This window comes from Bactrocera oleae, chromosome 4 (assembly GCF_042242935.1).
Source record: "Bactrocera oleae isolate idBacOlea1 chromosome 4, idBacOlea1, whole genome shotgun sequence".
Classification (NCBI taxonomy): domain Eukaryota; kingdom Metazoa; phylum Arthropoda; class Insecta; order Diptera; family Tephritidae; genus Bactrocera; species Bactrocera oleae.
The window spans coordinates 67,167,133-67,195,111 of NC_091538.1; the positions used below are offsets into that span (position 1 = coordinate 67,167,133).

At 33.2% G+C, this 27,979-nt stretch overlaps 3 protein-coding genes across 9 annotated transcripts in view; 1 reads left to right on the forward strand and 2 right to left on the reverse strand.

Annotated features, from left to right (window-relative positions):
* The window catches only part of LOC106627226 (V-type proton ATPase subunit Vha44), a 31,341-nt gene extending 27,880 nt beyond the window's left edge, over positions 1-3,461 (reverse strand). The window contains exon 1 of one of the 2 annotated variants that reach the window (XM_014247276.3): positions 3,345-3,461. The gene's annotated coding sequence lies outside the window, so the exon portion shown is untranslated. Of the gene's footprint in view, positions 1-3,207 lie in introns of both variants that reach the window. The other variant, XM_014247275.3, reaches the window with a different exon arrangement.
* Positions 3,462-6,841: 3,380 nt separating this feature from the next.
* On the forward strand, positions 6,842-11,947 carry LOC106627231 (alpha-N-acetylgalactosaminidase). The gene is made up of 9 exons (XM_014247286.3): positions 6,842-8,251; positions 9,796-9,973; positions 10,050-10,319; positions 10,388-10,549; positions 10,614-10,753; positions 10,829-10,939; positions 11,054-11,168; positions 11,354-11,429; positions 11,756-11,947. Exons 1-9 carry the CDS (start codon positions 8,097-8,099, stop codon positions 11,788-11,790), a joined length of 1,242 nt encoding a protein of 413 aa, XP_014102761.2. The 5' UTR covers positions 6,842-8,096; the 3' UTR covers positions 11,791-11,947.
* A 2,457-nt stretch (positions 11,948-14,404) lies between these two features.
* Positions 14,405-27,806, reverse strand: Hmgs (hydroxymethylglutaryl-CoA synthase). 6 transcript variants are annotated; one of them, XR_004977958.2, is made up of 3 exons: positions 27,638-27,806; positions 15,997-17,665; positions 14,405-15,933 (listed from the first exon to the last, which is right to left on the reverse strand). XR_004977958.2 is itself a non-coding variant. In XM_036370085.2 (2 exons), the coding sequence occupies exon 2, from the start codon at positions 17,558-17,560 to the stop codon at positions 16,178-16,180; it is 1,383 nt and encodes a 460-aa protein (XP_036225978.2). In that variant the 5' UTR covers positions 17,561-17,665; positions 27,638-27,806; the 3' UTR covers positions 14,405-16,177. The 6 variants fall into 6 exon arrangements, 1 of the variants encoding a protein (XP_036225978.2); XR_004977959.2 differs by having other exon boundaries at positions 15,993-17,665; XR_004977960.2 differs by lacking the exon at positions 27,638-27,806 and adding an exon at positions 25,244-25,494.
* Between the last annotated feature and the right edge of the window lie 173 nt (positions 27,807-27,979).

A 27,979-nucleotide genomic window follows, 5' to 3' on the forward strand; every position in this document is an offset into this window, starting at 1 on the left:
CTCAACGGGTGTGCTGTTCGCTAATTAATTAATAATAATGTTCCTATTGAATGCCATTCGAGCATTTTCTATGGTTTTATGTCTCCAAAGTTGCCTGCGCACCACTGTCTCCTGTTTGTATGTTTTTATACCATGAACAGGTGAGATTAAGTTAATCACAAAGTTTGTAACACCCAGAAGGAAATGTCAGAGAGCCTATTAAGTTGATTTACAAAATATCGGTGTGACAAGCTGAGGCGATTACGTCATGTCCCTCTTCTGTATATACGCGAACTAGTCTCTCAGTCTTTGAGATATCGATCTGAAATTTTTGCACACGCTATTTACTCTTTAAGAAGCTGCTAATTTGTCGAACTCGCCGACATGGGACCACTATAGGTTATAGCTGCCATACAAACTGATCGATCAAACTCAAGACCTTGTATTGAAAACTTTTTTATTTTACAAGATATCTTCAGGAAATTTGACATAAAATATTGTCTAAGACAATGCAACAATGTCTGAAAATATTGATTTTACCGTACCACTATAGCATATAGCAGACATACAAACTGATCGATTAAAATCAAGTTCTTATATGGGAACTGTTTGTTTGTGAAGGGTATTAACGATTTTTTTTTGTGCTTTTTCAAAGTTAATGGCGAACACAAGCGAAAGTGGAGTTGAAAGTTTAAAACTCTGTATCTATTTTTTACCATTGGTATATGAACATATGTATGCATGACATATATACCAAGTATTTATGTTAAACGTGTTAACTACCCAATTCTTGTCAACATGATAAGCAAAAAGTTGACCATTCGACGATTAGAAGCGCCCTTTATAGGAAATATTTCAAGTGAATAAAAGCACATGCTGACCTGATGGTAGATATATACACCATATAATTGTAAGCAGCCACACTTTTACCGTTTCATGGTCAATGCACAATATTTTATTGTGTATGTTAATAAATATAGACAAAAACACAAGCTGCCTGTCATTTGTGGACTGAAAAATTATTTTTTCATTTGTATTAGTTGATGAAATAAAAAATTTTTTTTAACTAGTTTACACACACCCGCGTAAGTATGCTACATATGAAGATGTCCCTAATTGTTTTTTGTTTTTTTTTTGTAAAAACACACGTTAAGTAGTTCATTGAGTGCCTACAATTTTTATCGCAAGCAAAATATGCATTATTAACAATATTATAATACTATACAAATTACACACACATACTGACACACGCAAAGTGTGACAATTACTAGCAAGAAGGAGTATAATTACCGGCTATCAGTGCCGTATATCAATAAAAATGCTAATGTTTACAATCACAAAAGGACTTTGTTTCCTAGATGTCAATATGATTTTTAAACGCTGTGTGAGTGTGGCACAAAACATACGTACACTAACACATATGTATACTTGAAGGACATAGTTTTTTTTAATTAAATATGTAATGACTGTCTGAAGCATGTGTGGTGATTGGGCAAGATAAAAGCGAAATTCACCAAGCATTTTTCCACGTGCCACAGGAGCCTTGAAAAGAGCACATTGTATGATAATATATTTTATTTGTGTAACGTATTTTTAAAGTATTTTTTTTTTAATAAAGAAAACAATTAGTTTTTAAAAAATCAAGAAAAATTGATTTCATGAACCAGAGACAAACAAATATCTGTCTATTAATATGCCACTACAGCTAAATTTTCCTTATGAATTCATTATCCAATACTTAGTTTAAAAAAAAACAAAAAAAAACTATGTCATGTAAGCGGTTCGGCGCCATTACAGTTATTATAATGTAGGCAATTCCTGCTAAAGGTCTACCCTAATTACAAGCACGCAATCACCTGCTAGACGTGAGCACATAAAATTAAATAGGAAATTATAACTAGGAAATATAATTTATATGTATGTAAACACTAAGGTTTATTCATATACTGCCATTACAAGCCTAGATAATGTCGCTTTAACAATTATAGAAATTGTTTGTTTGATTTTAGGCGCGACCACTTTTTAGACATTGCCGGACATGTCATGGCGACGGTTTAAACCACGGCATGCACACAGTGGTATGATGTTACGTGCCGGCTTTTTTTCATTTTCGCTTTACACGAAAACTTCCTAAATTTAAAAAAAAAAACCAAAAGCTGGGCGTTAAGTTAGAAAATGAAGCAGGTCAAATGTGTGTCAATGCAACGCGTTTCCGATGCTTGGGAAATTCGCAAATTGTGCGGAGTGTCTAAATTCGCGTGTCCTGGGCTACACCTTAAAAGTTAGACGTACTTTCGTAAGGTGAAAAGCTGTTGCGAATTAAAAACGAAATGATGTCAGAACTCGCTATTACAATTGAAAGCAAGATTTTTATCATAACAGGCACGTGAGTTAATTACAACTACAGTTATAACAGTATAAGTTTTAAAACCATTTATAAATCTATTCTAAATTGTCATTAAGTGCGAAAGAGCACTTTTTTGAATTCAAATGCATTAAATCCATGCTACTACTTTATTCAATACTAGGAACAATTCGAAAAACAAAAATTCAAATATGAAATTAGAAATTTTAAGGTTTGTCAAATTGGGATGGAAGGCCGAAAAGGTAACCAAAACAAATGCAAAGAGAATTCACCACAGCTGCTATTACACTTTCTGACATTTCACAGCAGCGCTGCGCTTGGAAATGCCAAATCCACCATAGCAGCACGATGTGGTGTCAGCTGTTTGATGACAGTCACATGACAGCTTTGGATCGATAAATTTTTCGCTCACGGGTTCGCAGAATCATGAAAATTAACTTTTTCAAATGATTTTTAAGCCAACTAAGCAATATGTTTGTCTATTTCTATACATAATATGTATTTGACATATATTTATAGTCAGACTGTACACCTGCAAATCAGCCAAAAGCACTTTTAGTGGACGCACACATGATCCTGTCAGCTTTTATAGAAGCTTTATGGGACCACCTAAAAGTCATGTTTTAACCTTCAATACAATGTCGCATATGCATTCAAACACTTTATCCGATTTACATGGCGCGTTTAATTACGCCTTGATTGCGTTTTTATATCGAACAGCCATGAATTTACAGGCGATTCTTATGTAGCGCACCAAAAGGCAAAATCATAGATATAAGCTATTCCACAAAACATTTGTTGCTCCCCTCTATTTTACCATTCCCCACTCACACATTCATCTGACTTTGGCACGGGGCACTTACATTTTTTTCGTGTTTCTTTTTATGCGAAGCTGCGAAACCACACTTTAACTGCGACGGAATTTTGCAAAACTAGCCGAAAATTTGTGCGATTCGATGGTGCAAAGAATTTGCAATTACGTTGGAAACTTTTCACTTACAATTTTCTATTGCCCAAAAATCAATCGACAACGAACGACGACGGCAACTACACGACGGTTACAGCGACGGCGAGAAGACAGACTGTGAAGAAACTCAACACAACGAATGTGCGAGTAAAACGGAATTAGTACGAGCGTAAAAAGGAATACGAAAAAATTCACGTGATAACATTTATCAGGGAAATTTCGTTGATAATTTGACAGTTAACAGTTTGGCATGCACTGCAGTCAATGGTTTGAGAACTAGGCAAAATAATGGCGCCAAAGTAGCAAAAGGAAATGTAATTGTGACATGTAAAAATGAAAGTGCAGCGGATATAGACAAGGAATGCCTGAATAAATTAAACAGAGAATAGAGTGTAATTTTTTTTATAATATTTTAATTGATTTTAATGCTGTTGTTTGAATTTTGAAATTTAGCAGTAAATGTTTACGTCAAAGCTATTTCGCGAGTACTAATTTTACTATTATATGCACTTATCAGGTATGTATGTACAAATATTACAGATATATGCCCTAGCATCGAATTGTAAAAAACGCTGTATTTAAGTTTTCTAATATATTATACAATCGTTTTTTTATAGTTTTGAGAAATAATGCAATTTAGTAATTCCCATATGAAAACATTCAGCAACACTATTTCGCGTTTAATCTTAATGCCATTGTAATGTAAATAACTGTATAATTGTAAAACTGCCGGGTAGCATTGCTTGGTGAGTCGTGAGTACGATTGTATCAAGATATGGACGCCCCATTCCTTTTATGTTCAATATAAATATTTTTATCTTGTCTTTAGTTATGTGAGTCCGACTACCATGATGTGGAAATACTATTACGGTAAACGGTTGGTTGAAATATCGCAATTCAAATTACACTGTGTACACTCTATGTACACAAATATACATAACCTCAATATGGGACACTAATTTTCCATTTGCTCCTATATATGAACATATGTACATATGTATATACATATGTGTGTATTCTCGAAATTACGTCAAGAATTCGATCGCCTTGTAAATGCAGCGGCAACATGAAAGCCCAATACTTCTGCAATAGATTGCAAAAAGCAAATATTGCAAATAAATAGCACACGCAAATAAATATGAAGCTTGATCAGCAGTTATTGAATGTAGTTTGTAAACCGGCGGCTTTTTATTGTGATGTGCGGAATATAATATTTATATTTATCAAAAGTGTATTATATAATTTAGTATTCTTTTTATTATTATTAATATTATTATTATTACATATTTTTATTAGTACAATATCTAATAAATTAAAAATTATTAAGTTACATTTTATTATTAAATTTTGATTTTATACATATGTGTATGTATTTAAATTACCTTATAAGGATGTAATTTTTATGTTCAACTAATTTATTTGTAAAACTAATTTAAACTTAGATTATACTGTATTTAAAGTTAATTGTAAAGACTTTTTCCTTTATTATGAAATGGAAACCGCTTAAAATCTCATTGTTCAGAGAATATATATATATAAACCTATATTTATGGTTATGCCTATACAATTATTATACATTTTATACCAATATTATTTTTTTACACATTTTTTTAGTTTATTGTTTCTATTCGTAAATAAACTACAGACGAACTTCTCTTTACTAACTGTATAACGAAATTTTCTTCACAACAAATTATTTTCCTGAACACTGTAATTTCATTAAAGTTTCGGTATGTTTTTCTCTCCTTATAAGGAATTCCTTTATAGCGAATTTTACTATACGATACTTTACTCACCTGAAATCTCTATTTTCTGATAGTATAAAAATTATATACTGTGAAAAATATATAAGTTTCCTCAGAGAATGCAAAAAAAGACCCCACTAAACGATTTGAAGCTGCTTTTTTATTTCATCTACTTGTTATTTTGTAGTAGCAGCTGTAAAAAAGGACGTTTAAATCATTTAGTGGGGTATTTTTTCAATTTTCTGAGAAAACTTACTACAGTGAAGTATTTAACTTTTATACAGACAAAAAGTAGAAGCTCCACCTACTGACTTTTTCGAAAAATCTGAAACTTTGACTTCAGAATTGAAAATTTGAATTTTTTTCGATTATAAGTCGAATTAAGGTTTCCTCTTTAATATTTTAAATTTAAAAAAAATGCAGTTTTTGAGGCATAATTTGTACATGATAAAAATTAAAAGCCCAAAAACTTGGTTATTTAAACTTATCATATAAATTTTGAGGTTATGTGTAAAATGTGTTAAAACAACAATTGTAGATCCTTTTATTATCTACAACTTTGCCATTTTACTTTTTTCCAAAAGACTCCTAGTATGGAAGATATGTGAAAACTTTATAACTTTTTTCCATAGGACTCGTAGTTTTCCCGGAAATCGAGATAAAACGTTTTCGACCCTCGAAACTTACTATTCCCAAACTCAAAACGCACATAATTTATTATTTATTTATTTTGTGTTATTTGATCTTCCCTAACAATGGGTTTCATCCTTGTAAGATTTTTTTCACTTTTTACTATTTTCAAAGGCGTCAAGTTTGGCCTATATAACCTAGTTTGTTGTTGTCCCCTTGAGATTCGCTATATGGAAGTTCGATTGTAGCTTCTTACGTCAAAATTATAAACATAAAATTCTTCAGCGTCTATTCAAACAGCAATACGAAATAACTTTCAGCTTAATTCAAACAACTTAATTCATTGTAAGCGCATCACGTTAGTCAAATCATTTCAAATGGGTTTGTTAAACTGTCACTTTGCGAATTACCATACAAACCGCAAGCTGTCAGCGACATAAAACTCTACCTGCAATGCTTACAGCTTTAGAAAACACACACATGCATATATGTATACTTATGTGCAAACTTACATAGATATGTACATATGATTGCACAGTTGTAAGATTATACCCATTTGCCCTTCTTTATTTATGTTCTTTACGTCAAAATAAAGGCATGTTTCAGTTACCGTTAACTAAATTAAAATGCAAATTTACCGATTTCGTCCATCAACACTCGTAAAACCAGTTTAACCTGACAGATCAGCAATTGTGATCATCGTGCAATTACAAAAAAGCAAAAACAAAAAGGCAATAACAAAAACAAAAAGGCAAAAATACCACAAACATTAAAGCGAAAAGGCAAGAGCGAGCTGAAAATAAACAATTCCCATTGCAGCGCACCAGTTACTGCTGACGGTATGGCACCGCGTTTCCTCGACCAGTCGTCGAACGGATAGGTGGTCTAAGCACTTCATTTCGCTAACGCTGCGGGTACACATTTGCATTTGGATTTGCGATAAGTTTTCGTTTTCGTTTCGGAATTAACGCAAGTGCGGGTGCCAGCGGAGTCACGCATTCCACTTAAACGCCACAAATATAAATAGTTGGTAAAATTTAAAGAAAAACACCAAAAAAAAAAACCAAAAAATATATTAAAAAAACGTTATTGCTACACTAAAACAAGCCAGCTGCAATGGGCAAAAAGTGCAATAAAAATAGCAAACAATAACAACAAGCACAAGCCGCAGCAACGGCAGCAAATGTTGCAATATATACAATTTATGTGTGTGTAAGTGTGTATGAACACCTACAAGTTTGTGATTATTTATTGACAAAGCGGCGGCTGACCCTCAACAAGCTGCAAAGTCATTTGGATAAACGGCGTTAGTGCCGACTTCGCCCTAACCTGGAGGGCCGGGCCGACCCTCAGCAAAACGACTTCAAACAAAGCTAAGCTTAAGCTAAATATGTACACACATACATAATTACATATATACGTATGTTTGTATGTATGCACATTTGCTTATCATTTATCGCAGCGCGGACATCCCGGTTTGAGCGTGCTGCGTTCACTTTTTTTTACGACTCATGACTTTCGCATTCCATCTATGCCTGCTGCGGACTCCTAACGCTATCGTTTGAGTGCTCAATTGAAGAACAATTTCTGTACACATATAAATATATGTATTTACACATAAAGTGGTTGACACACATATACATACATAGAAGTTTTAATTGAAAAAAGTAGAGGAGCACTTCAAAACGGCAGAAAATCAGCAAATTAGTAAAAGCAACGACGACAATCGTACAAAACTACAAAAAAAAAATTATAATAAAATAAAACAGGAGGCGAACAAGTGGCGCACAAGAGCAGCATAACGTTGAACTTCAAGTCGCAATCTCAACTTAAACTGATAAGACTGACTGTGCTCACATTTGACGAGTAGCTGTTACCGAGTAGCGGCTACCGTCGCCGCGAACACATTAAGTGGCTATTGTTGTTGGCGCACGTACTTGTTGTTGGTACTTTCGTGTGTAGCTGCTGCCGGCCCCAACGTCGACTGCGTTTTTGTTTTTTAGTACGACATTAGAATTGGAGCGCAGCTCTTGTATCTCCGATATTGTACGCGCAGTTAGTTAGGCTGGCAATAGGGCCCCTTCAACGACACACCGCCATCACCACCATCACCACCTATTGCGTAAAAAAAGGCAAAACAAAACAAATAAAAAAAAAGTGGAGAAAAACAACAACAGCAACCGAGAACCTGCACTTATCTAGTAATTGAAAAGCATATATAAATCGCTTATACCCAACAACAGGAGCCATCATTAATTGTTCACCGCTTACAAAGTGCAAGTGGACTGCGCACGAACGCGGCATAAAAGTCAGAAGTTGCGCGACATAATTACAAACGAAAGTAAAAGCGTGAAAAGCCCTGCAGGTGTATTTGTTTTTTTTGCTTCCGATTGAGTAAAGTTACACCATAATGATCTACAACATCCTTTTGCTGTTGCTGGCGTCTTATCAAGCCGCGGTGGCGTTGGAGAATGGCTTGGCGAGGACACCGCCCATGGGTTGGATGCATTGGGAGCGCTTCCGCTGCATAACCGATTGTCAAAAATATCCGAATGAGTGCATAAGGTGTGTATAAGTGTGTGTAAGCGCGCTTGTGTATGTATGTGTAAGTGTGCTAGATGCACTCCAAAGCTTTGCTTCAATCCAAGTTCAGTGCAAACAAATTGCTCTACTGGTTATTGAACTTAGAGTAATCAAAATCTAAAAATATTTTGCACAAAAAGTATAACAATGATATAAACAAGTTTTCGGTGTTGGCTGAAGCGTTTGCGATACTATTTTTTCAGAGAACGTAATTTCATGTCGATTGATGAGGACAAAGTTTTGTTGAAAATTAATAAAAATTTTTTTTTTATAAAAGTGCAATTAAATAATATACAGTGAAAAAGTTTACTTCGGTTGCATCGAAGCTAGAATGCCCTTTATATAAATTTTTTCCATACAAAGACTTAATATTGATAATTTAGTTTATATGGCAGCTATTAGCTATAGTGATCTAAAGATATCGTGTCAAATAAAAAAGTTGTTCATACAAGGAGTTGAGTTTAATCGATAAGTTTGTATGGCAGCTATATATACTATAGTTGTTCGATAGCGATGGCACCGACATATGAGCAACTTATTAGGGAGAAAAGTGAGTGTGCCAAATTTCAAATCGATATTATTATAACTGAGGGTCTAGTTCGTGTATATACAGACGGACATGGCTAAGTCGACTCAGTTTATTACGCTGATCATTTATGATCTATGTATATTTTTATAGAGTCTCCAACATTTCATTTTGGTTATTACAAACTTCGTGGCAAACTTAATATACGCTATTTCGAGTATAAAAACACAAAACATTGTAATTAGGAACTACCATATATTCTAACTACTTTCGCGGTTTGAAAAATTAAATCAAAGTAAAATATTTTCGAGTTCGTTTACGGAAGAAATGTGGTCTCGGATTTTAAAATTCATTAATAGACTAATTTACATACCGATTACACCTATTACCAGTTTATCACATACAAAGGCATTTTATCTAATTCTTAGTCTCTGAATTATTATGCTTTCTCCAAGATATCCGCCTTAAAGTGGATATATCAGTATCCTCTCTGTCCACCGAAATTTTCATTTTGAGTACACAATCCCGTTACAATAAATTTGTTAGATATTGATCGATATATGGTATTCGAGATAAAATTAAAAGAAGAGACTTAAATCATTATATTCATTATATATGGAAACTAAGCGGGTTATGAACTGATTTATTAAATTTCCGATATCAACGTCGACTATGTGAAAAATTATCACCAGAAGAACATAGAACCACATATACGGTAAATGAGTAAAAGAGTTGCCACACATTCTGATGTTAAATTTTATTTTGATATCTTCATTTATGCTTGAGTTCTTTATTTTAAAGATGAAGACGGCAATAAACCTCAAACGGCTCAAACTACTTTCCTCTTAATTAAACTGTACTTAAAGGGCGGTTTGAGAATTTTATGAACTATAGTTAGTAAAAAAAAGTAAAGAGCGGTGTGAGGTATGAAATTAGGCGAATAAAAATTTCTAATTTTATCAATTCCTCTATTTACCCTCTACACTCCTCTATTTTCCAGTGAGAACCTCTTCAAACGCACCACTGATTTATTAGTGTCGGAAGGTTATGCCGATGCTGGTTATGAGTATGTCATCATTGATGATTGTTGGTTGGAGAAGAACCGTAATAATGCTACAAATAAATTAGTAGAAGACAGATATCGCTTCCCCAGTGGACTGAATCACTTGGCTGACTATGTAAGTGAAAAATAATACACAACAAACTATGAAATAATGTTGATAAAAGCAAATTTTAATTCTCGCTGTCGCTTAGATTCACGAGGCTGGCTTGAAATTCGGCTTGTATCAGGATTATGGCACACACACCTGCGCCGGCTATCCGGGTGTGATCAATCACATGGAGCTGGATGCACAGACCTTCGCCGAATGGGATGTGGATTATGTGAAATTGGATGGTTGTTATGCTGATACAACGACAATGGACGCGGGTTATCCTGAATTTGGGCGTCTGCTCAACAAAACCGGGCGCTCTATGGTGTATTCGTGCAGCTGGCCGGTCTATCAAGAATATGAAGGCAAAATCGTAAGTTAATGTTGGGAAATATTTTTTTTTTATACTTTTTATATAACATTTGCTCTGTCTCACTTAAGCCCGACTATGAAGCGCTGAAAGAGCATTGCAATTTGTGGCGTAATTATGACGACATTGATGATTCATTTGAGTCGGTTGCCAAGATTATGGATTACTTCTCGAAAAATCAAGATCGCATACAACCACATGGTGGACCCGGTCATTGGAATGATCCCGATATGGTAAGTTGTGTGGATATAGCGGCAGGTGATATTTCTTTAACATATATTTTTTCATATTTTACAGTTGATTCTTGGCAATTTTGGTTTGAGCTACGATCAGAGCAAATTGCAAATGGCTGTGTGGGCCATTTTGGCCGCGCCATTGATTATGTCAAACGATTTGGCTACAGTGCGTCCCGAAATTAAGGCGATCTTGCAAAATCGGTAAATTCAAATATTATTTTTTTTGTAAATTTATTAATTTTTAAATAAATTATTATTTATATTTTTTTGATAAAGTGAAATCATCGCTGTGAATCAGGATCCACTGGGTATTCAAGGCCGTCGTGTGCTCATACAAAAGAATGTCGAAGTTTGGACGCGTCCAATTACACCAAGGAATTCCGCTGGGTAATTTTTTATTTGTCTGCTTTTCAAAAAGTGTTTACAACTTTAATATATTAAAATTTAATATATATATTTTTGAACTTTTAATATAAATTTTTTGTTTAATTTCTTGTACAGCGAATATTCTTATGCTGTGGCCTTCGTAAATCGCCGCACCGATGGCGCTCCTTATCCAATTAGCTTCAACTTAAAAGAGATGGGTTTGGACAGCCAGCGTGGTTACGATGTTGTTGTGAGTATAACATTTCATTGCAAACAAAAAAAAAAATATTATTTCTAGCTATGTATAATTATAAATAAAACAATTATACTATATATATTTACAGTAATTTTAAAATTTAGTTTGTCGTTAAACCAAAAATTTTACTTCAAAAAAGTTTTATGCTCACCGTTTCTTAACTATTTCAATATTTTTAGAATCTCTTCGAAAAATCACAAAAACTGGGTGTAATCAAGCAAACGCATATATTCAACACGCGTATCATTCCAAATGGTAAATGTATACAAAAAAACATTTTTTTATCTAAAAAATTTGTTAAAGTTTTTTTAAACTAAATTTTTTTTTTAAATTTATTGTTAAAGAAAAATTTTTAGAATTCATTATATATGTATATAACACTAATGCGAAAATTACAAACAGAATTTTTTGGTAAACATATATTTATATATATTTTGTAAACATAATATTTTTAAGTTTTACATTAGTGTTAAATATACATATGTTAAATTTAAGGTATTTTTCTTTAACCAAAAATTTAAAAAAAATTTAGAATAATTTTAAATAATTTTTTTACGAAATTTTTACTTTTTTCATTTCAGGCGTAAACTTTTTCAAGTTCACAGTATTGAATTAAGAAGCCTGCTACAAATCTACCATATATATTTTTTAATGCGTGTTCTATTGACAGAAGTATATTTGTACTATTTTAAAGACTAAATACTGTTAAAGACTAGACACAGTTACAAATTGCTTTACTAAAAATATGATAAAAATAAATATGTATACTCAAATTAACCGCTGTTCATTTTTTGCACAGAAACGAATTTTTTTAATAGGTTAGTTCCGTTTGTCGTGCTTATTATTACGCCATCACTGTAAATACTTTTTGGCGTATATAACTACATAATTAAATAAAGAAAACTTTTGATGCGATAATCAGTGTATGCAACGAATCATCTTCACGCTTTTCAACTTAATTTGAATCACAATCAACTTGCATTTAAAAACCTTCTTAAATTAATTGTAAAAAGATTTACGCTTTCAATCGGCTATTCATCAAGTACTTAATCGCATTAGGTACTATATACACACATACATATATAAGTACATACTGTGGTAAAACCCAAAAAATAGTTATTAAAAACACTAATAGCACAAACAGTCACCGACGCAAAACTGTGTACCGAATCAGCTGATACGACCTACCTTATGAGAGCGCAATGTAAATGAACAGTCACCACCGCTTCTACCGTCCGCTTCAACAGACCGTACGGTAGGATATCCGCGAAAATTGGATTTTTTCCGTAGAAACGAGTGAGCTGAGAGTGAGAGAGCAATCTCTTGCAACGCAGGGTTGCCAATCTCGATATTTTGTAGTAATTAAAAAATGAACTTGAATATATTTGAAATATTCTTAAAATAACTAAAAATCACAGTCGAATACAATTATTTATAAATAGTCAGAAAAACATCAGACTTAGTTTTTGGAAAGCTGGTTCTGAAAGAGAGCTAAATTGCCTTGGCGAATCACTATTTGCTTAGTAAAAACACAGAGTATTTGAACTAAATCCAAATAAAAATTATTCTAGAAAGTATACTAGTTATAACTAGTTAGTTTTCTTACTGTTTTGAACTAGTATGAGACTGGTTCATTTCTAAACGAAATCTGATAATGTTCAATTCGTGACAAGAGACATGAACTCATAAAAACTAACTCTCTTTGTGAGAAAAAGATATTGAGTTGACATATCACATATATAAATACCAGTTGTAAGTTTAAAACTAGTCGATTTCAGTACTGGGTGTATACCATATATACATATAGTACATACATTGTTATAAGCACATATGTTTGCTATTGGATATTTATTTCAACAAGTTCGCTATTGTTTAAATTTATTTAGAAAGTTTGATTGATAAAATGTAAACACGGGTGCAATGTGATGAGAGCATTGCAATATTGCGAAAATATACAAATAAGTTTGACTTTATATATAGACATATATAAATGTAAAAATGCGCTTTAAATATATGTGTATTTTTCATAGGAAAAATGGTACAAGAATGAGGTACTATAAGGATGTATGTTTTCGTTTCTCATAGCATTGAAGAATGGCGGGTGGAAAAAACAACTGGTATAAATACGTGCGTAAGTGATGTAATAGCAAGCAGTTATACCATTTTAGTAAGGTTTTCAACTACTGTCGCGTTTAAATTAAATTAACTTTGTTATTGTTTTCGGAACCGCCGATATTGGTCCACTAAAGCATATATCTGCTTTACAAACAGATCGATCAAACTCAAAATAAATATATTTTTATACCTTTTTGTTTGTTATAAGCAGTGCATCGGAAAGTGTATTATAGCTTCGGTGCAGCCGAAGTTGACTTTTTTCTTATTACCGTTGTTTATTAAGTAATGGGCAGCCAACTAAACAACGCTTTCATTGTTTGTTTACACCGCAATTTATATACTTATCAAAAATTGGAAAAAAAAGAACGTGAACAAATAAAAGAAAAAGAAAGCGTATCTGGAAAGGGATACAGTAAAAGCAAAAACAATTGAAGAGTTATTCATATATATGTATGAATACACATTAGGGTGTGTCAAAAAATACGAATGTTTTTTTTCGCTTGGTACTCTGAAAAATTGGTTAATAGACAACTTTAAGAAAAGCCTTTCCAAGCATGAGCTCTTAATTGTAACGGGAAGGTCCTCCGACTAACGGTTTTCTATTTTTATTTAAAGTTTGAAAGATGTCAACAGAAAAGTTGTATTTTAGAACTTTTTAAACGCCTCTGTTTTTTCAAACATTTTTTTTTCGACCTTAGATCATTGTACGGACAATATCTTCCAGTAGAGAATTTTTTTGTTTTAAGTTTCTTCCACAGAGAAGGCCAGAATGGCTGCTGCACTTGAGGACCTTTTCTATTTAGCGCTTTCGGAGATCGCTGTGTAGTCTTAAAGTATGTATAAATATATTCTTAAAATCTTAAAACAATTGATACAATATTTGTTTGGTTTCAATTCCTAAAAACCGCCTTTTGTTAGGCTGACACACTAGGCATGTCGCTTCACAAATACTTTGAAGGATATAGTTGTATAGCGTTGTAACTGCAGAAAACATGCCTGAAGTAATTTTGATCATTTCCCGCAACGTAGACCCGAGTGTCCTGGGAACGCACATAACTGGGTTTCAACATTTGCTCAACTCTACAAACGCTTAATGTGAAATCAAACAATTTCAATTTAATTTCGAATTTATCTTTTAACATTTATTATTTTGAACATTTCCTTTGCCTGACATTATCTTTAACGCTCAATGACTTATGCTATTAATTCCGTTATATTCGTTAGCTATAACTCGTACAACGAATTGTGTGTGTTACAGATCATATGCCTCTTATATGCATGTCCAACTTGCTATTTTGTATTTTACTTTAGATATATTTTTTTGATTAATTATTACATATGCTTAAATGTATTTATGTAGATATATATGCAGTTGCAATGTTACAAAATTTCTTTTGATTTTATTTAATGTTTACATATAATAATAATTTGTTACTAGCTGTTATTTTTTTGTTTTAATTTTTCGTTTTGCATGGTTTACCGTTATCAGTGGTTAAATTGTTAAACGCAATCAATCTTTTTTTTATACATATTAGTTGATAGCGTTGTTGTTTTAATATCTTTAAAGTTTATTTAGTTGGATTAGCCGTCGAATCGTAGACGATTTGTATTAATCTTATCGTACAATTTATATATTTATATAAAAACTGGTATAAAATTTTCAAAGTATTGATTTATGTCTCTTCTAGGCAATCAGCTGATTACTACGCTGCAGCTGCGAATGTCACGTAAATTAAACATCTACGGGTAGCAAAAATATTATTTTTAGGAGTATTACACACACATACGTACATAAGTAAATATGATTATACCAACTACCGCAACCGACAGCAATAAGTTGAGGAATACGGTTTTTTTTTTGTTTGGATGAGGTTTGCCTTTATTTTGTCTTAACCTAGTGCTATAGTGCTTCAACATACAATTTTTATGTTCGCTATATAATTTTATATATTCACATTTCCATTTATACATATATGTACATGAACATGTAAAGCTACTTGGTCGCTTGACATAAGACGTTTTCGCGCGCTCTTAAGCGTAAGCAAATGTGAAAAGTAGTTAAAGATATAAAAATATATATGTTTTTAGTTTTTTTTTATACATTTTAAAATAATTTATATTCTTTAAAAGTGCATTGAACTAAGAACTAACTACATAATAGCGTAAATCTTGTTGAATTTTTCATACTATGTATATTTTCTATTTTAGTAGCGTTTTGTTGTGCATAACAGTAAATAACAAAGCATATTACATTTGCAATCAAGTAATAAGGTACAAGGTAGAGTTGCGTTCGCACAAGCGCATAAGCTGCTGCTGTCAAGCCGCGCGCTCAAATTGCCTTCACGTGTTTACGAGTGCGCCGAACCATAACTCGGCCTTTATGGATTTTATTTCTTTTGTAAAAAATTTACTTGTAGTAAACCATTATACTTAGCGGTATTTAGTTAGTGCAATCATTTATTGCTTATGTACCTGCATACATATGTACATATTTGAATTTTGCTAACTAGTATAGTATATGCAACATTATTTTAAATGAACTATTATTGTCAAGTGTTGTTTGAAATTTAATTAAATAAATGAAAATACGATTTTAACTGCAATTGCATACCACATGTTGCCTTTGTGTTTGTGTTATTATTTTCTATAAAAAATTAAGTACTTTTAATTAATAATTTACAACAAAATGTGATACACACACACCTACCTTAACTAAAACTATGTTAAAGCACTGCATATGGCGCCCAAAATTCTCTCATCCACCATGCAATGTCAGAACATCGCACGCACCCGCTGTTGTATGCGCCGAGACGCCGTTTACGAAGCCTACACCGCCACCACTGTCGGCACTCCAACACGCCGCCGACCACATCCTTAAACAGCAACTATTAATGCACACCATTCGCAATGGTCGGCTTGCGTTCGTATGTACGCCGATGCATGTCATCCACGGACTGCAGGTAGTAAGTGCCGGGGAAGAGCACGCTTACACTGCCGCTCGGCGTGTATGGCGCCGCATGATTGTTCTTCTCGCGCACCTCCATCAGTTGGGAGAACAACTCGGGTGCGACTTTCTCGCGCGAATTCAGCATAGGTAAAACATAATCCAATTTAGATACGAGTTGTTTGAAAGCTTCCGCATCCTTTGTCACCTGCATTGAGTACATTGTGGCCGCTAAACCGGAGCCATACGAGAAGAGGCCAATGCGTTTACCCACCAGTCGCTCGGGTGGCGTATTGATGAGCAATGAAACAAGACCAGAGTACACCGAAGGTGTGTACATGTTGCCCACCTGATTGGCCAGCAGCAATGATTGGCGTGTTTTCGCTTCGAAGATGTCAGCGAATTCTGTCATGAAGGCCTTCTCGACATCGCGATCGAAGTAGGTTTGAGTCAGCGTGGCCGCGTTAAAGCGCTCCAGGCCGGGGTACTTTAGCGCACGCTTCTCAGCGCTGCATTGCAGGAAATCATTGAAGACGACGCGCGCCACTGACTTTTGCACCAACTTGCAGAAAGGCGTGTGGAAGAGCAACGCTTCGAAGTTATCCAAAGTAAACTCAGCCTCTTGCGGATACTTTTTCGCAAACTTCTTACAGTACAACTGATAGCATGTGTCTAGCGCGGAAAGATAACACTGTATCGATAATTTACCATCCACTGTGGGATACTCGGAGCTCAAATCGGGCTTATAGAAGTCGTAGGCATGTTCCATGTGTGTGGCGCGCAGTCCACGCTCAAAGACGAGCGATGCATTCGGTCCCACCAACATAGCAATGGCGCCAGCGCCACCTGTGGGACGTGCTGCGCCCTTCGCGTACACAGCAATATCAGCACAAACGGCCAATGCATAACGACCATCCCAGCTGGACGACTCTATCCAGTTGATTGAGTTGAAGAGTGCTGCTGTACCGCCATAGCATGCGTTCGTTGTATCGATACCTTCGATATCTGTATTTCCCGAATCGGCAAATAGTTGCATTAGCACCGATTTCACCGATTTCGATTTGTCAATAATGGTTTCGGTGCCGACTTCTAGACGTCCGATTTCTTGTGGCTTGATTTGATAGCGTTCCAACAGGCGGCTGACCACAGTGAGGCACAGTGAGTTCACGTCTTCACGATCCGAGCAGAAACCCATTTTCCCTTGACCCAAACCGATGGTGTATTTACCCGCTGAGGCGCCATCAAATTGTTCCAATTCCGTTTGGTCCACATACTGGGATGGGAAGATCGCCTCAATAGCGCGTATGCCAACATTTTTAGGCCACATTTGTAATTTTTCTTATATGTAAGTATGTGCGAGTTGAAATGTGAGCTTGACTAGTGCTTAGTAGTAGGTTGTGGTGGTTGGTAATACGCTTGGGTGATTGTTAGACTGCAAATGAAAAGAAGTTAGCTATTAATAACGGTGTATATATTGCAATTGGTGATCCTTCACAGTGCAAGGCTATTATGTAGGAACTTGCATTGTTTTTTTTTTTATTCTCTGTCTCACATGAGAAAATCGTTCATAAATTAGTCGTAGACACGGTTCGAAAATAACTATTTTGACGCACGAAACGAAATGCTTTTTATGTATGTTTATATGTTTAATTTTCTGAAACGTGAAGAGCATTGAGATGAGTTGTCTAGTTTAAGTAGAATGCTTAGATAAATGTTGGAGTTCTTATCAAGACATTCAACTTAATAACCGGGCGGGAACGAAAGCAGTGGAAAAAAAATTATTCAAATACTCATATAACCGTATTTATGTATAAAAAATATATATATACACAATTTCATTGATATTATAATATTATATATTGTGTGAAGTTTGATGTCCATATGTCAATTAGCGCGTGTTTGTCTACGACGTAAGGGGTTTGTCTGGCGATTTTTATCAACGTTTTTCTAGAAATTTTGTGTTTCCAATGGCATCACGGCTATGGAATCATTGAAAATACTGCAGAAGTACTATTTTGGGGAGTCTACATTATCTCGAACGAAAGTATTTGAGTGACACAAAGCATTCAGTTAAGCTCGTGAATTCAACGGAAGTTTACAACAAGCGAGTCGTCCATCTACCACTATTAATGACGATCACAGCGAAGCAAAGTTAAAGACACGTTGCTTGAAAATTATCGTGTTCGACATCTGAAAGATAGCAGAGAATTTAAATATCTCTTATAGATCGACTCAATACATTCCGATTAATGTTTTGGGTATTAAGCGTGTAATAGCTACACTCGTATCAAAAGAACTGAATCTTTAACAAAAAACGACAACGAATAGAGGTCGTAAAAGAGATGACCAACACATCACTACTGGTGACGAGACGTGGCTTTATGAATATGACATCGAAACTGTCTAACAATCTAGCGAATGACGCTCCAAAAATAAGTTGTACCCAAAAAAAATCAAAATTCGCTGAAGGCCATCCAAGTCGAGGCTTTTATTTGAAAGTGATAATAACAATTTGTATTACAATACGTTAAAATGTAATTTTTTTGTGAGTCCGGGTCAAATTTGGGTAGATGGTACTGATGACATACAATAATAATAATAACCCAACGATTACCCTCCTCCCGCCCAACCGCGAGGGGCGCAATCCGCATACGTGCGGAATTAGAAGAGTCAGAAAAGGCAAGAGAGTTTTTTAAGTGTTGAGATCTAAAACTGCTGGAATGAGAATTAAAATAAGGAGGAAGAAGTTTCTTCGAATTAACGTTCAAGCGCCACACCTTAAAAAAAAAGTAAGGAAAATTTCCAAAAGTTTGCAGCTGTAAAAATGGGCGTAACATACGAGTATATAACTTCTAAAAAAAAACATGTGTTGGAAAATAAATACAATAAAATGTGACAAAACAAAAAATTAAAAAACACAAAAACTATTTAAATATCTAATATAAAAATATATATTATTAATAATATTACATAAAATATTTATAATTTATTTATTTTTATTTTATGCAGATCTAATGTCTTGCATGTTTTATGCAAAAATTATATGATAAATTTAGATTCTCTTTAGTTTTAAGTATGTATATATAAAATATAAATAAAAGTTGTGAAAAAAAATTTGTGCCGCACAAGTTTTAATTGCATTTTTTTTTATTATACAAACAATTCACTGCACTTTGACTGCTTTGACACAATACCATATCAATATCGATTATACAAATACAAATCTGTATGCACACAATTGTAAATGAAATGTTTTTATTAATATCTATATATGTAAATAATCGCTTCACATTTCTATAATAAATTGAGTGCAATTCTCAATTTGTATCGTGTCGAAGCACCAAACGGACAAAGGTTAACACAGGCTTTATGCTTTTATAACACGCACAATCACAAGCAATTTATAGAAACATGTATATATGTATGTAGCAATTTATTTTGTAAACTGGTATAAACCTGGTAAACCTATATACCTACTTATTTCCAAATATTTGACACACGCACAACTTTCACCTGTTTGCACGACGAATTCTTTCAACAATTTTACACACACACATAAACACACACAAATAAACAAACGTACACTGATGTGTTAACACTGCTGTTTGTCTGTTAGCGCCAAATAGTTTTCTTAAATAAACACTCGTCAAAGCTACGAAATAAAGCCAGCCAGACGGAGTAAAGCCGAGTGAAAGATCCAAAAAAAAAAAAGAATTCGAAGATCTAGGGAATACTACAACTTGAACACTCAAGAGCCAAATGCCAAATGCGCGCGACAAGAGACCCACCAGCCTTAAAGAGTCGAAAACGATGGTCGATCAGACCAAATCAAATTCCGTCAACAGAGCGGCGTGCGGAGCCAGCAAGAGCCAAAAAGCCACTTTGGCGGTCAATTGATGGCTGTGTGTGTGTGTGTGTGTAGTTTCTAAAATATGAATGAATGAATATTTAAAATAAAACTATAAAACAAAACTATTTATAATAATTGAAAATCGAAATCGAAATCAACAAATAAAAGATTTCCGTTTGAACATTCGCCCGCAATGATTGTAATACAAACAAAATTTTTTTTTATATGAGTAATAAAAAAAACTAACATATGGTATATAACGGACATATAAATGTACTATTTGTTATAATATTATTGTACAATAACACGTTTAATTTAAAAATAAAAAACTCATTTTACGTGTAATTTAACACTGTAACACCTACCCTGTAGTATAGAACTAGTGCAAAATGGTACTAGTATAGCAGTCTACTATGAATAGTCATTGTTCAAGTAGCGGCTTAAGTTTTCGGAACAAAAAAATTGTGTTGCCACCATAATATCATATTTTCTTATTAATTTTTGGCGATTTTAACCTTTCTCCATAAAGATGGTATTACTTACTTGTACAGAACTACTTTAAAGTAGTTTGACACTTCTTCCCAATAATAAGATACAACAAAGGACAAAATATTATCAAAAAAAAAAAAATTTGTGATGATGTTACCGCCCAAAGTATAGTATAATTAAATGCTGACAGAGAAAAAATAATGAATAATTGTTGCGCTCTTTGATCGCTCCATTCAAATTTGTACACAAAGCGAAGTTTTCTTACCAAAATATTAAGATTTTAAGCCATTTTAAGAAAATACGAAGATATTGATTTAAACGGTTATTTCCAGTGATGAATTTCAAAAAAATCGAAATCGAAATATCGAATGTATTTGGAAATAATCATCAATATTTTAAGTTGAACCGGCAAATAGTTTCAGAAACTTGAGCATATTTGTAGGAATTTTAACTTAGTGTAATCGGCTCGCAAAACTTAAACACCTTTTTCTCGAAACGCTGTTTTCAGAGCCGGTGAGGAAAATTTATCCAAAACGGCTGGTCCGATTGACTTGAAATTTTTACACAACATTTCTAGATGTATTGTACTTGTCAGGTAATGATCGCAGGAATGAGATTTTTGATATTAATTTCGATTTAAGAAACTCTGAAGTGTAATTTTTTACACAAAAACGAATTTTTTTTGGAGTGAGCAGCTATTTCATCAAAAATCAAAATTTCGATCGTTACCTGTATTTATCTATTGTTATAATAAATACTTTAAGTTTTGGATTTGAGATAATTTTATGCAGAAAAATCTTGCTCACCGCCAGACACCGTTTTTCCGAGGTCTTTCTGAAGATCGGCTACGGGAATAAGGAAATCCAAAAATGTTCAAATAAATAGATTATTAAAACACATTATTCTCTAAATGTACACCTTTTATTCAACTTTAAATATATTGTCTCTTTAAAAAAAGTAATAATAAATAAAAAACGCGTTTCTTCTGACTTGCATGTGTCACACAAAATCACTCAACAACTACTACCACACTGTGACGGACCAATTGTGGAACGCATCACCAAGTGCGTTTAACTGCTATATTAACTATTTGCACAAAAAAATGTATGTAAGTGACTTTGTAAGCATTTGTAATGAAATCGAATGGAAAACTTTCTCTGCCACATTGCTTAGTGAAGAGTGCGCTTGAGACCGAACGAACGGGCGTTGAATGAGCGTGCGGATGAGCAACATATTGTGCGTGAGTATCTTCAGCGGAATGTTTACTTACTTACTTACACAAATTATACATATGTACATAGGTATGTATGTATGCATGTATACATTGTGTTGTTTGGTCAGTGGGTCTCTTGCATAATTTGTGTAAAGATCATGATCACTCTTTTTTTTTGGGATTTTTTTCAAGTTATCAAAGGAATTACCATATATACATATTCATATAAATTTTTGGTTGCGACTCGAAAACTCGTTCCCAGCTGACTTTTGGAGTGTGTGGAAAACTGCACTTTGCGGTGCATTCTTTTTAAATATTTTTTATGTAACGCCACACACGCATTTAATTGCACACGTGTTATCTGATATTGCCTGTACAATTATACAGTTAATATAAATAAGCAGGCTATAATTATATATTTTTTGTTCAAAGTTATGGAAGCTTTTTGATTTCTTAAGATTCCCCTAATCTTATACTATGCATGATAAATAAAATAATTTATTATACAAGAAAAGAAGTGATTAGGGAAGAAAAGGAATCTCTGTAAAACTAAGTACTGACTTCTTATAGTTTTATAAGTTTTCCACAATAATTGTGTCTACACAAACGGAGAGAATGCGTTCCCAAGACAGTCGGATCTACATATCCGATACGGATTCGGACATATATCCGATCAAGTACCGTCAACACGGCAGCATTACATCAACTAATGTGGGAAATGTTCACTGGTACAAGATGTATAGGTAAAACAACCACACGAAAACAGTAGTAAAAGATGACAGAACTAATTAATTATATAATATTAGAGAAAATATTATGATAATAAACTATATTTTGCAAAAAAATAAATAAATTATGGGAATAAAACAAAAAAAAAATTATATAAAATAGGATGAATATAAAGATAAATTTTTTTTTTTAAGTTAAGTTTTCCACGAAGTTTTTAACGCCCAAAAGGAGACATCAGAGACACTATATATAAATGATCAGCGTGGCGATCTGAGTCGATTTAGGAATGTCCGTCCCTCGCGAACCTGTTCCTCAGTTTTTAAGATATCAATCTGACATTTTGCAGACGTCCTTTTCGGCCTAAGAAGCTGCTCATTTATCGGAACCGCCGATATTGGAACACTATAGCATATAGCTGACATACAAACTGACCGATCAAAAGCGAACGAAGTTAACGTTTTTTCTTGCTTTTTTTCAAAAGTCAGCATTTATTTAATTTTCATTATATTTGAATATTGTTAAAAAATACCTTAAAAAAATTATTCAACACAAGTCACAACTTAAGTGCCGTCATTTTGCTAACACTTAAGCATTCCATAAATTAATATGTAATAATATTTTTATAAGTGATTTTTAAAAAAATAATTTTTTTAATCATTTTTTTTTTAATATTATTATTAAACGTTAATTTTAATATATTATATTCACTAGAGCAAATTTACTCAAAACTCATTTTAGTAGTTTATTGCCTTTAACATCACGTGTATTTCTACTTATATATTAATTTAGAGTAGCTCGTTTAATATTGACAAGCTTGGCTCAAAAGTTAAGTGGCTAACGCTGTGTTGTTGTTGATTTTTAACATTTATTCGCACCAAAGCAGCTTTAAATTGACATAAACGACAAGTGACATGCAACTACAAGAGCAGTTTGTTTATTTATGTACATACTAACATATGTACATACAAACAGTTACTGACAATAATATAGAATCCAAATTTTATTCATAACTATTTGCAAATAAAAAAGGGTTACCACATTTCTTCGGAGGAAACAATTATTTTTTATAGTAAATAAAATTTATTCTAAACATTTCAAAAGCAGGAATAACTTAATAAAAATTTTAGTATTATCAGCAGACTACTTTTTTTGAAGAAACTGTCAGGAACTTGACAATAACCTTTTCGGCTTAGATTCCGCTAGAGCTTTACAGACTAAATTCGGTATTGAATATCACTCCTCTTGGACTTTTTCCCATAGTTCCTCCTTATTTTGAAGTTTAATGCGTGTCAACTTTTTCTTTACCATACTCCTCAGGTTTTTTATAGGATTTAAGTCCGGAGATTGCGCCGGTCAAATCATAACATCGATTCCTTGATCCTGTAGCCAAGTCTTCACCACACCCGAGGTATGTTTCGAAGCATTATCATGCTAGAACTGCCAAACTAAAGGCATGTTCTCTTCAGCTTAAGGAAACATGACATCTTCTGAAATTTTAAGGAAGTGATAACGATCCATGATTTCCCGAATTCTAAAAATGGTCCAACTCTGTACAACGAAAAACAGTCCCATATCATGATACCTCCATTTTTGAAAGTTTTTGTCGTGTATTAGGGATTTATTTCACCATTCTTTGAACGTCGACCCCTATCTATCTTTTCCATCTTACCTACCATATTTATTTTACATTCATCGGATCGAAGGATCTTACGCCACTTTTTTTGCATTTTCTTCACCGATCTAATAGATATGCGCTGAAGCAAAAGCAATCCGATTGTTCCGCTGTCTTTTTGTTCAAAATTGGAATTTTCCGGGATAACCTTCCGCAGAGATTTTTTTCTGTGCAACAGATATCGCAGAAATTTCTACATCAATTTTCTTTGGATAGCTACAGAAGTCTTGAAAGGATCGGATTTTGATAAAATCTCTATGTAATTGTCATCGTGAGACGTCGTTTTTCGCGCCCGTCCCCTCAATGTGCATTTTTTGGATATTTCAAAGCAGTAAACAAAAATGTTTGGGCCGCTGGGCAATGCTTTCCTCGGCCTATTTCTTCGACAAATAATACTTAATTATAACAAAATGTCAAGTTTTAACAAATATCCTAAAGATTATATACTTTTACGCCTTGATTCTATTCTTTTGTCATGACAATAAATGCACACTTTGTTTAATTTGAACACAAAGATAACAGTAAAATGTAACAGAGCTACCTTCATGTTGTTTTAAAAGATAAATATTGTAGGAATCGATTAATCGAAGTAAAACGTATCCTAAATTTATCGAAAAAATAATAAAAATTGTTAATTATTTCGGAAACATCGATTTGATTCTATTTTATTGTCAGTTACTGTATATATCTACATATATATATGTATGTATATTATTTACGCTTGTCTATTTTAAGTAAAGCCAAGTTAAAAATTAGACCATTAAAACAATTAATTCTTTCTTTTGTTTATTTGGTGCGCTAATTGCACATTTTTAATAAATTAGTGACTATTTTTAAAGCTAACTAATTTGTAAAATTTTTGTATAAAGACAATAACTCAACAAATTTGTTTATTTTCGTGCGCAATCAATTAAAATAACGCAAACACAAATTTACAAACATAAATACCCGCAAATATTTAATACATACATACATGCATAAAGACACGTGCAGTCACACTTTTAATTTATATTTGAAAACAAAAAAGAAGCGCAATTTTTGGAATTTAATTATTTACCGTTTAAATTTCGAAATTTCACTTTTTGTTTTCTGTATGCCGAGTGATGAATTGGCGCTTTATTTGTGTTGATATAAACAACGAACAGGCCGGCAGCGACCCAGAATTGATGATGTTACAGCTTTAAAATACTTAGAATCAATGATCGCGTAATCGTGGACACAACTAAATGTTTCAGAGCGCAAAGCTTTCAAAAAATGTAAACCGTAACGTTGGAAACCGTTAAAAAGACTGACTTCGAAATGATAGCGAGCAGCAAATAAAAGCGTTTGGCAGCGCTTGTTGCAATAAATGCTTTTCTAGAGCTAATGTTCTTGTTGTTTTTATTTGTCAATTGTTACTTTTGTTGTTGTGGGGTTAATGTATTGCCCCTGTGATTGCTAAGCACCTTTTGTCCATTTGGCTTGTGCACAACAAAGTTAACTTGTTATCGATCGTACCGACATTTGAGCATACAAATCTTACATATATAGTACATATATATGTACATATATGCTTATATGAGGCGACGACTATTTATACTGGACACTCCTATGCGCTGCTAATGCCCATCGAAACAATTTGTATGATTTTCACGTAATGTTACAATGCCTGTAATATTTGACATTTTGTTGTTGCAATGAAAATAATTCGATCATTGATCAAGTGTTATGCATAAATACACATGTAGATATGCATATGAGTGAGCCGATACATTTAATTTACATTTTTTATAAGCAGCAGACACCCACAAAAGTACAGCTCATTCAGTTTTACTCAAAACTTACGCTTTTCATCGTTTACATAGACTTTAGCGTTTGATAGATAAGCTTATCAACGGTGTACTTGTCGCTTACGAACTAAGCTAAAAACTATTCTATAATTCATTCGTATGTCTTTGTTGTTGTTTAGAAAAACCCTCTGCTATAATTGCCGTTTGTCATAGTCGAATGTTTACATGGGTTCAAAGTTTAATTGCTTTGTATGAAACGTATTCATGTTGTGGCTTCGCTTTTTATTGGTGAGCAATCGTTCCGACGTTTTGCATTTATAGCAAAAATCATAAAAGTAAAACTGATTGCAAATATTTTAAATTTGTAAATAAAATTGCTTGCTATATGTCTTCAATTTACATGAATAAATATTTATAGAGTTCAAACATGGCACATATGAATATCCTAAATACATATGCATGTGTTTACAAAGAACGATAAAATCAGCATTTACGTTTGAACTCTCTTTTACAGCCGGAAAAGTAATGAATGCGGGTATAAATTCAAAGTTATGACGTTCTTCTAAGAAAGTGCTAAGTTCATTTTAGAAAAAATGCAGCTATAGCTTGATTTTTACGTGTAAGCATTTTGAATTTTTACGGAAATATTCAAAATATGTTTGTATGTGTATAATGCTCTGATTATGTTTGTATATTTCTATTGAATAATTATTGCTATATAACAAAAAAAAAACGTTAACTGAGGTATAGCCTGATCAAAAATCCTCGCTATAAAAATTTTAACGATATACATACATATGTACGCAATTCATGCGTCTTAAACGTTAGCATTATATACTATTATTAAAATTATGGTTTTAGCAAATAGTGTCTTTAACATTTAGATTTGAGAGCATTTTCAATATAACGGTCAAGTAAAACAAACACTGCTAGCGCCTAACTAAAACATTTTTTTTACTGCGTTTTGTTTTAACAAGTGAAATTATAAATGAATTAACAAAAATAGACATCAATCTATTTTTCATCACATTTGCCAAGCCCACATTAATAAACATATGTATGTATGTATGGAAATTTAATTACAAACATTTGCGCATGCATACATTCATATGGACAGAGCGTATTATTTAATATATGAGTACCAAGAAATGAGTATCGCCTGAGCGTTTTGTGATTACTCACAACTTTCTTAGCACACGCTTTGTGAACGGAGGCATTAGCCACAGGCATGCATACTTATAAGACTTTTTTCAGCTGACATACAAACATGAGTATATACAAATATTTGAAATTTCGTAACTATTGCTTTGCGTTTCATGTGCGCTGAATATGCAGAGTTAAATGTTCAATAATTAAAGCATCAATGAAAATTTTAACTGTTTTGGTGCTGAAGTTACACGTTGATTATTGCTGTCATTAGCAGTGCTACAGTTACATGTGAAAGTCTGATAAAGGACTTTTTGCTTTTCCTGACGCACTTTCTTTAGCCGATTTAGACCTTTGGGTTTATGCAGAAACACTTTATTATTAAAAAAATAGTTCTATTTTATTGCATCAACGGCAACAATATTTTGTATTTAATTGCCAAACATGCTATGCTACTTTCTTCTTTCTTGTGGCGGAATTCATGTGTGAATAACATAAAAACTTTCACTCGACACGATTCCATTAAAAGTTCTTACCTTAAATTATTAAATAATTTCCACTGCACCTGAAGTGATTAGAACACAAATCACGTTTATTTTGATTATTTTAAAATGTATAAAAAATACTACTTCTATAATGATTAACTTTATTATTTCGAGGAATTCTATTCCTTTTCACTCTTATTGGAATAAATTTATTAGCCGCTGGCAGAGAACGTAAATGAATAAAGCTGATTTTGACAGTTGCTCAAGTTAACAGCTGTTCAATTACAGTGGCTTTCAAAGTGTCAACAGTGGTTTCGAAAAAATGTTGAATGGAAAATTTGGAATATATAAAAAGAGAATGTAAATTATATAATTATAATTCTCTAATATCAA

What these genes read in the sequence shown, in the direction of transcription:
- LOC106627231 (XM_014247286.3), top strand. Translation starts at nt 8,097, where the DNA reads ATGATCTACAACATCCTTTTGCTGTTGCTGGCGTCTTATCAAGCCGCG. An exon ending in TGAATCACTTGGCTGACTAT is followed by an intron (nt 9,974 to 10,049) that starts GTAAGTGAAAAA and finishes GCTGTCGCTTAG; the next exon opens with ATTCACGAGGCTGGCTTGAA. An exon ending in ACACCAAGGAATTCCGCTGG is followed by an intron (nt 10,940 to 11,053) that starts GTAATTTTTTAT and finishes TTTCTTGTACAG; the next exon opens with CGAATATTCTTATGCTGTGG.
- Hmgs (XM_036370085.2), bottom strand. Translation starts at nt 17,560, where the DNA reads ATGTGGCCTAAAAATGTTGGCATACGCGCTATTGAGGCGATCTTCCCA.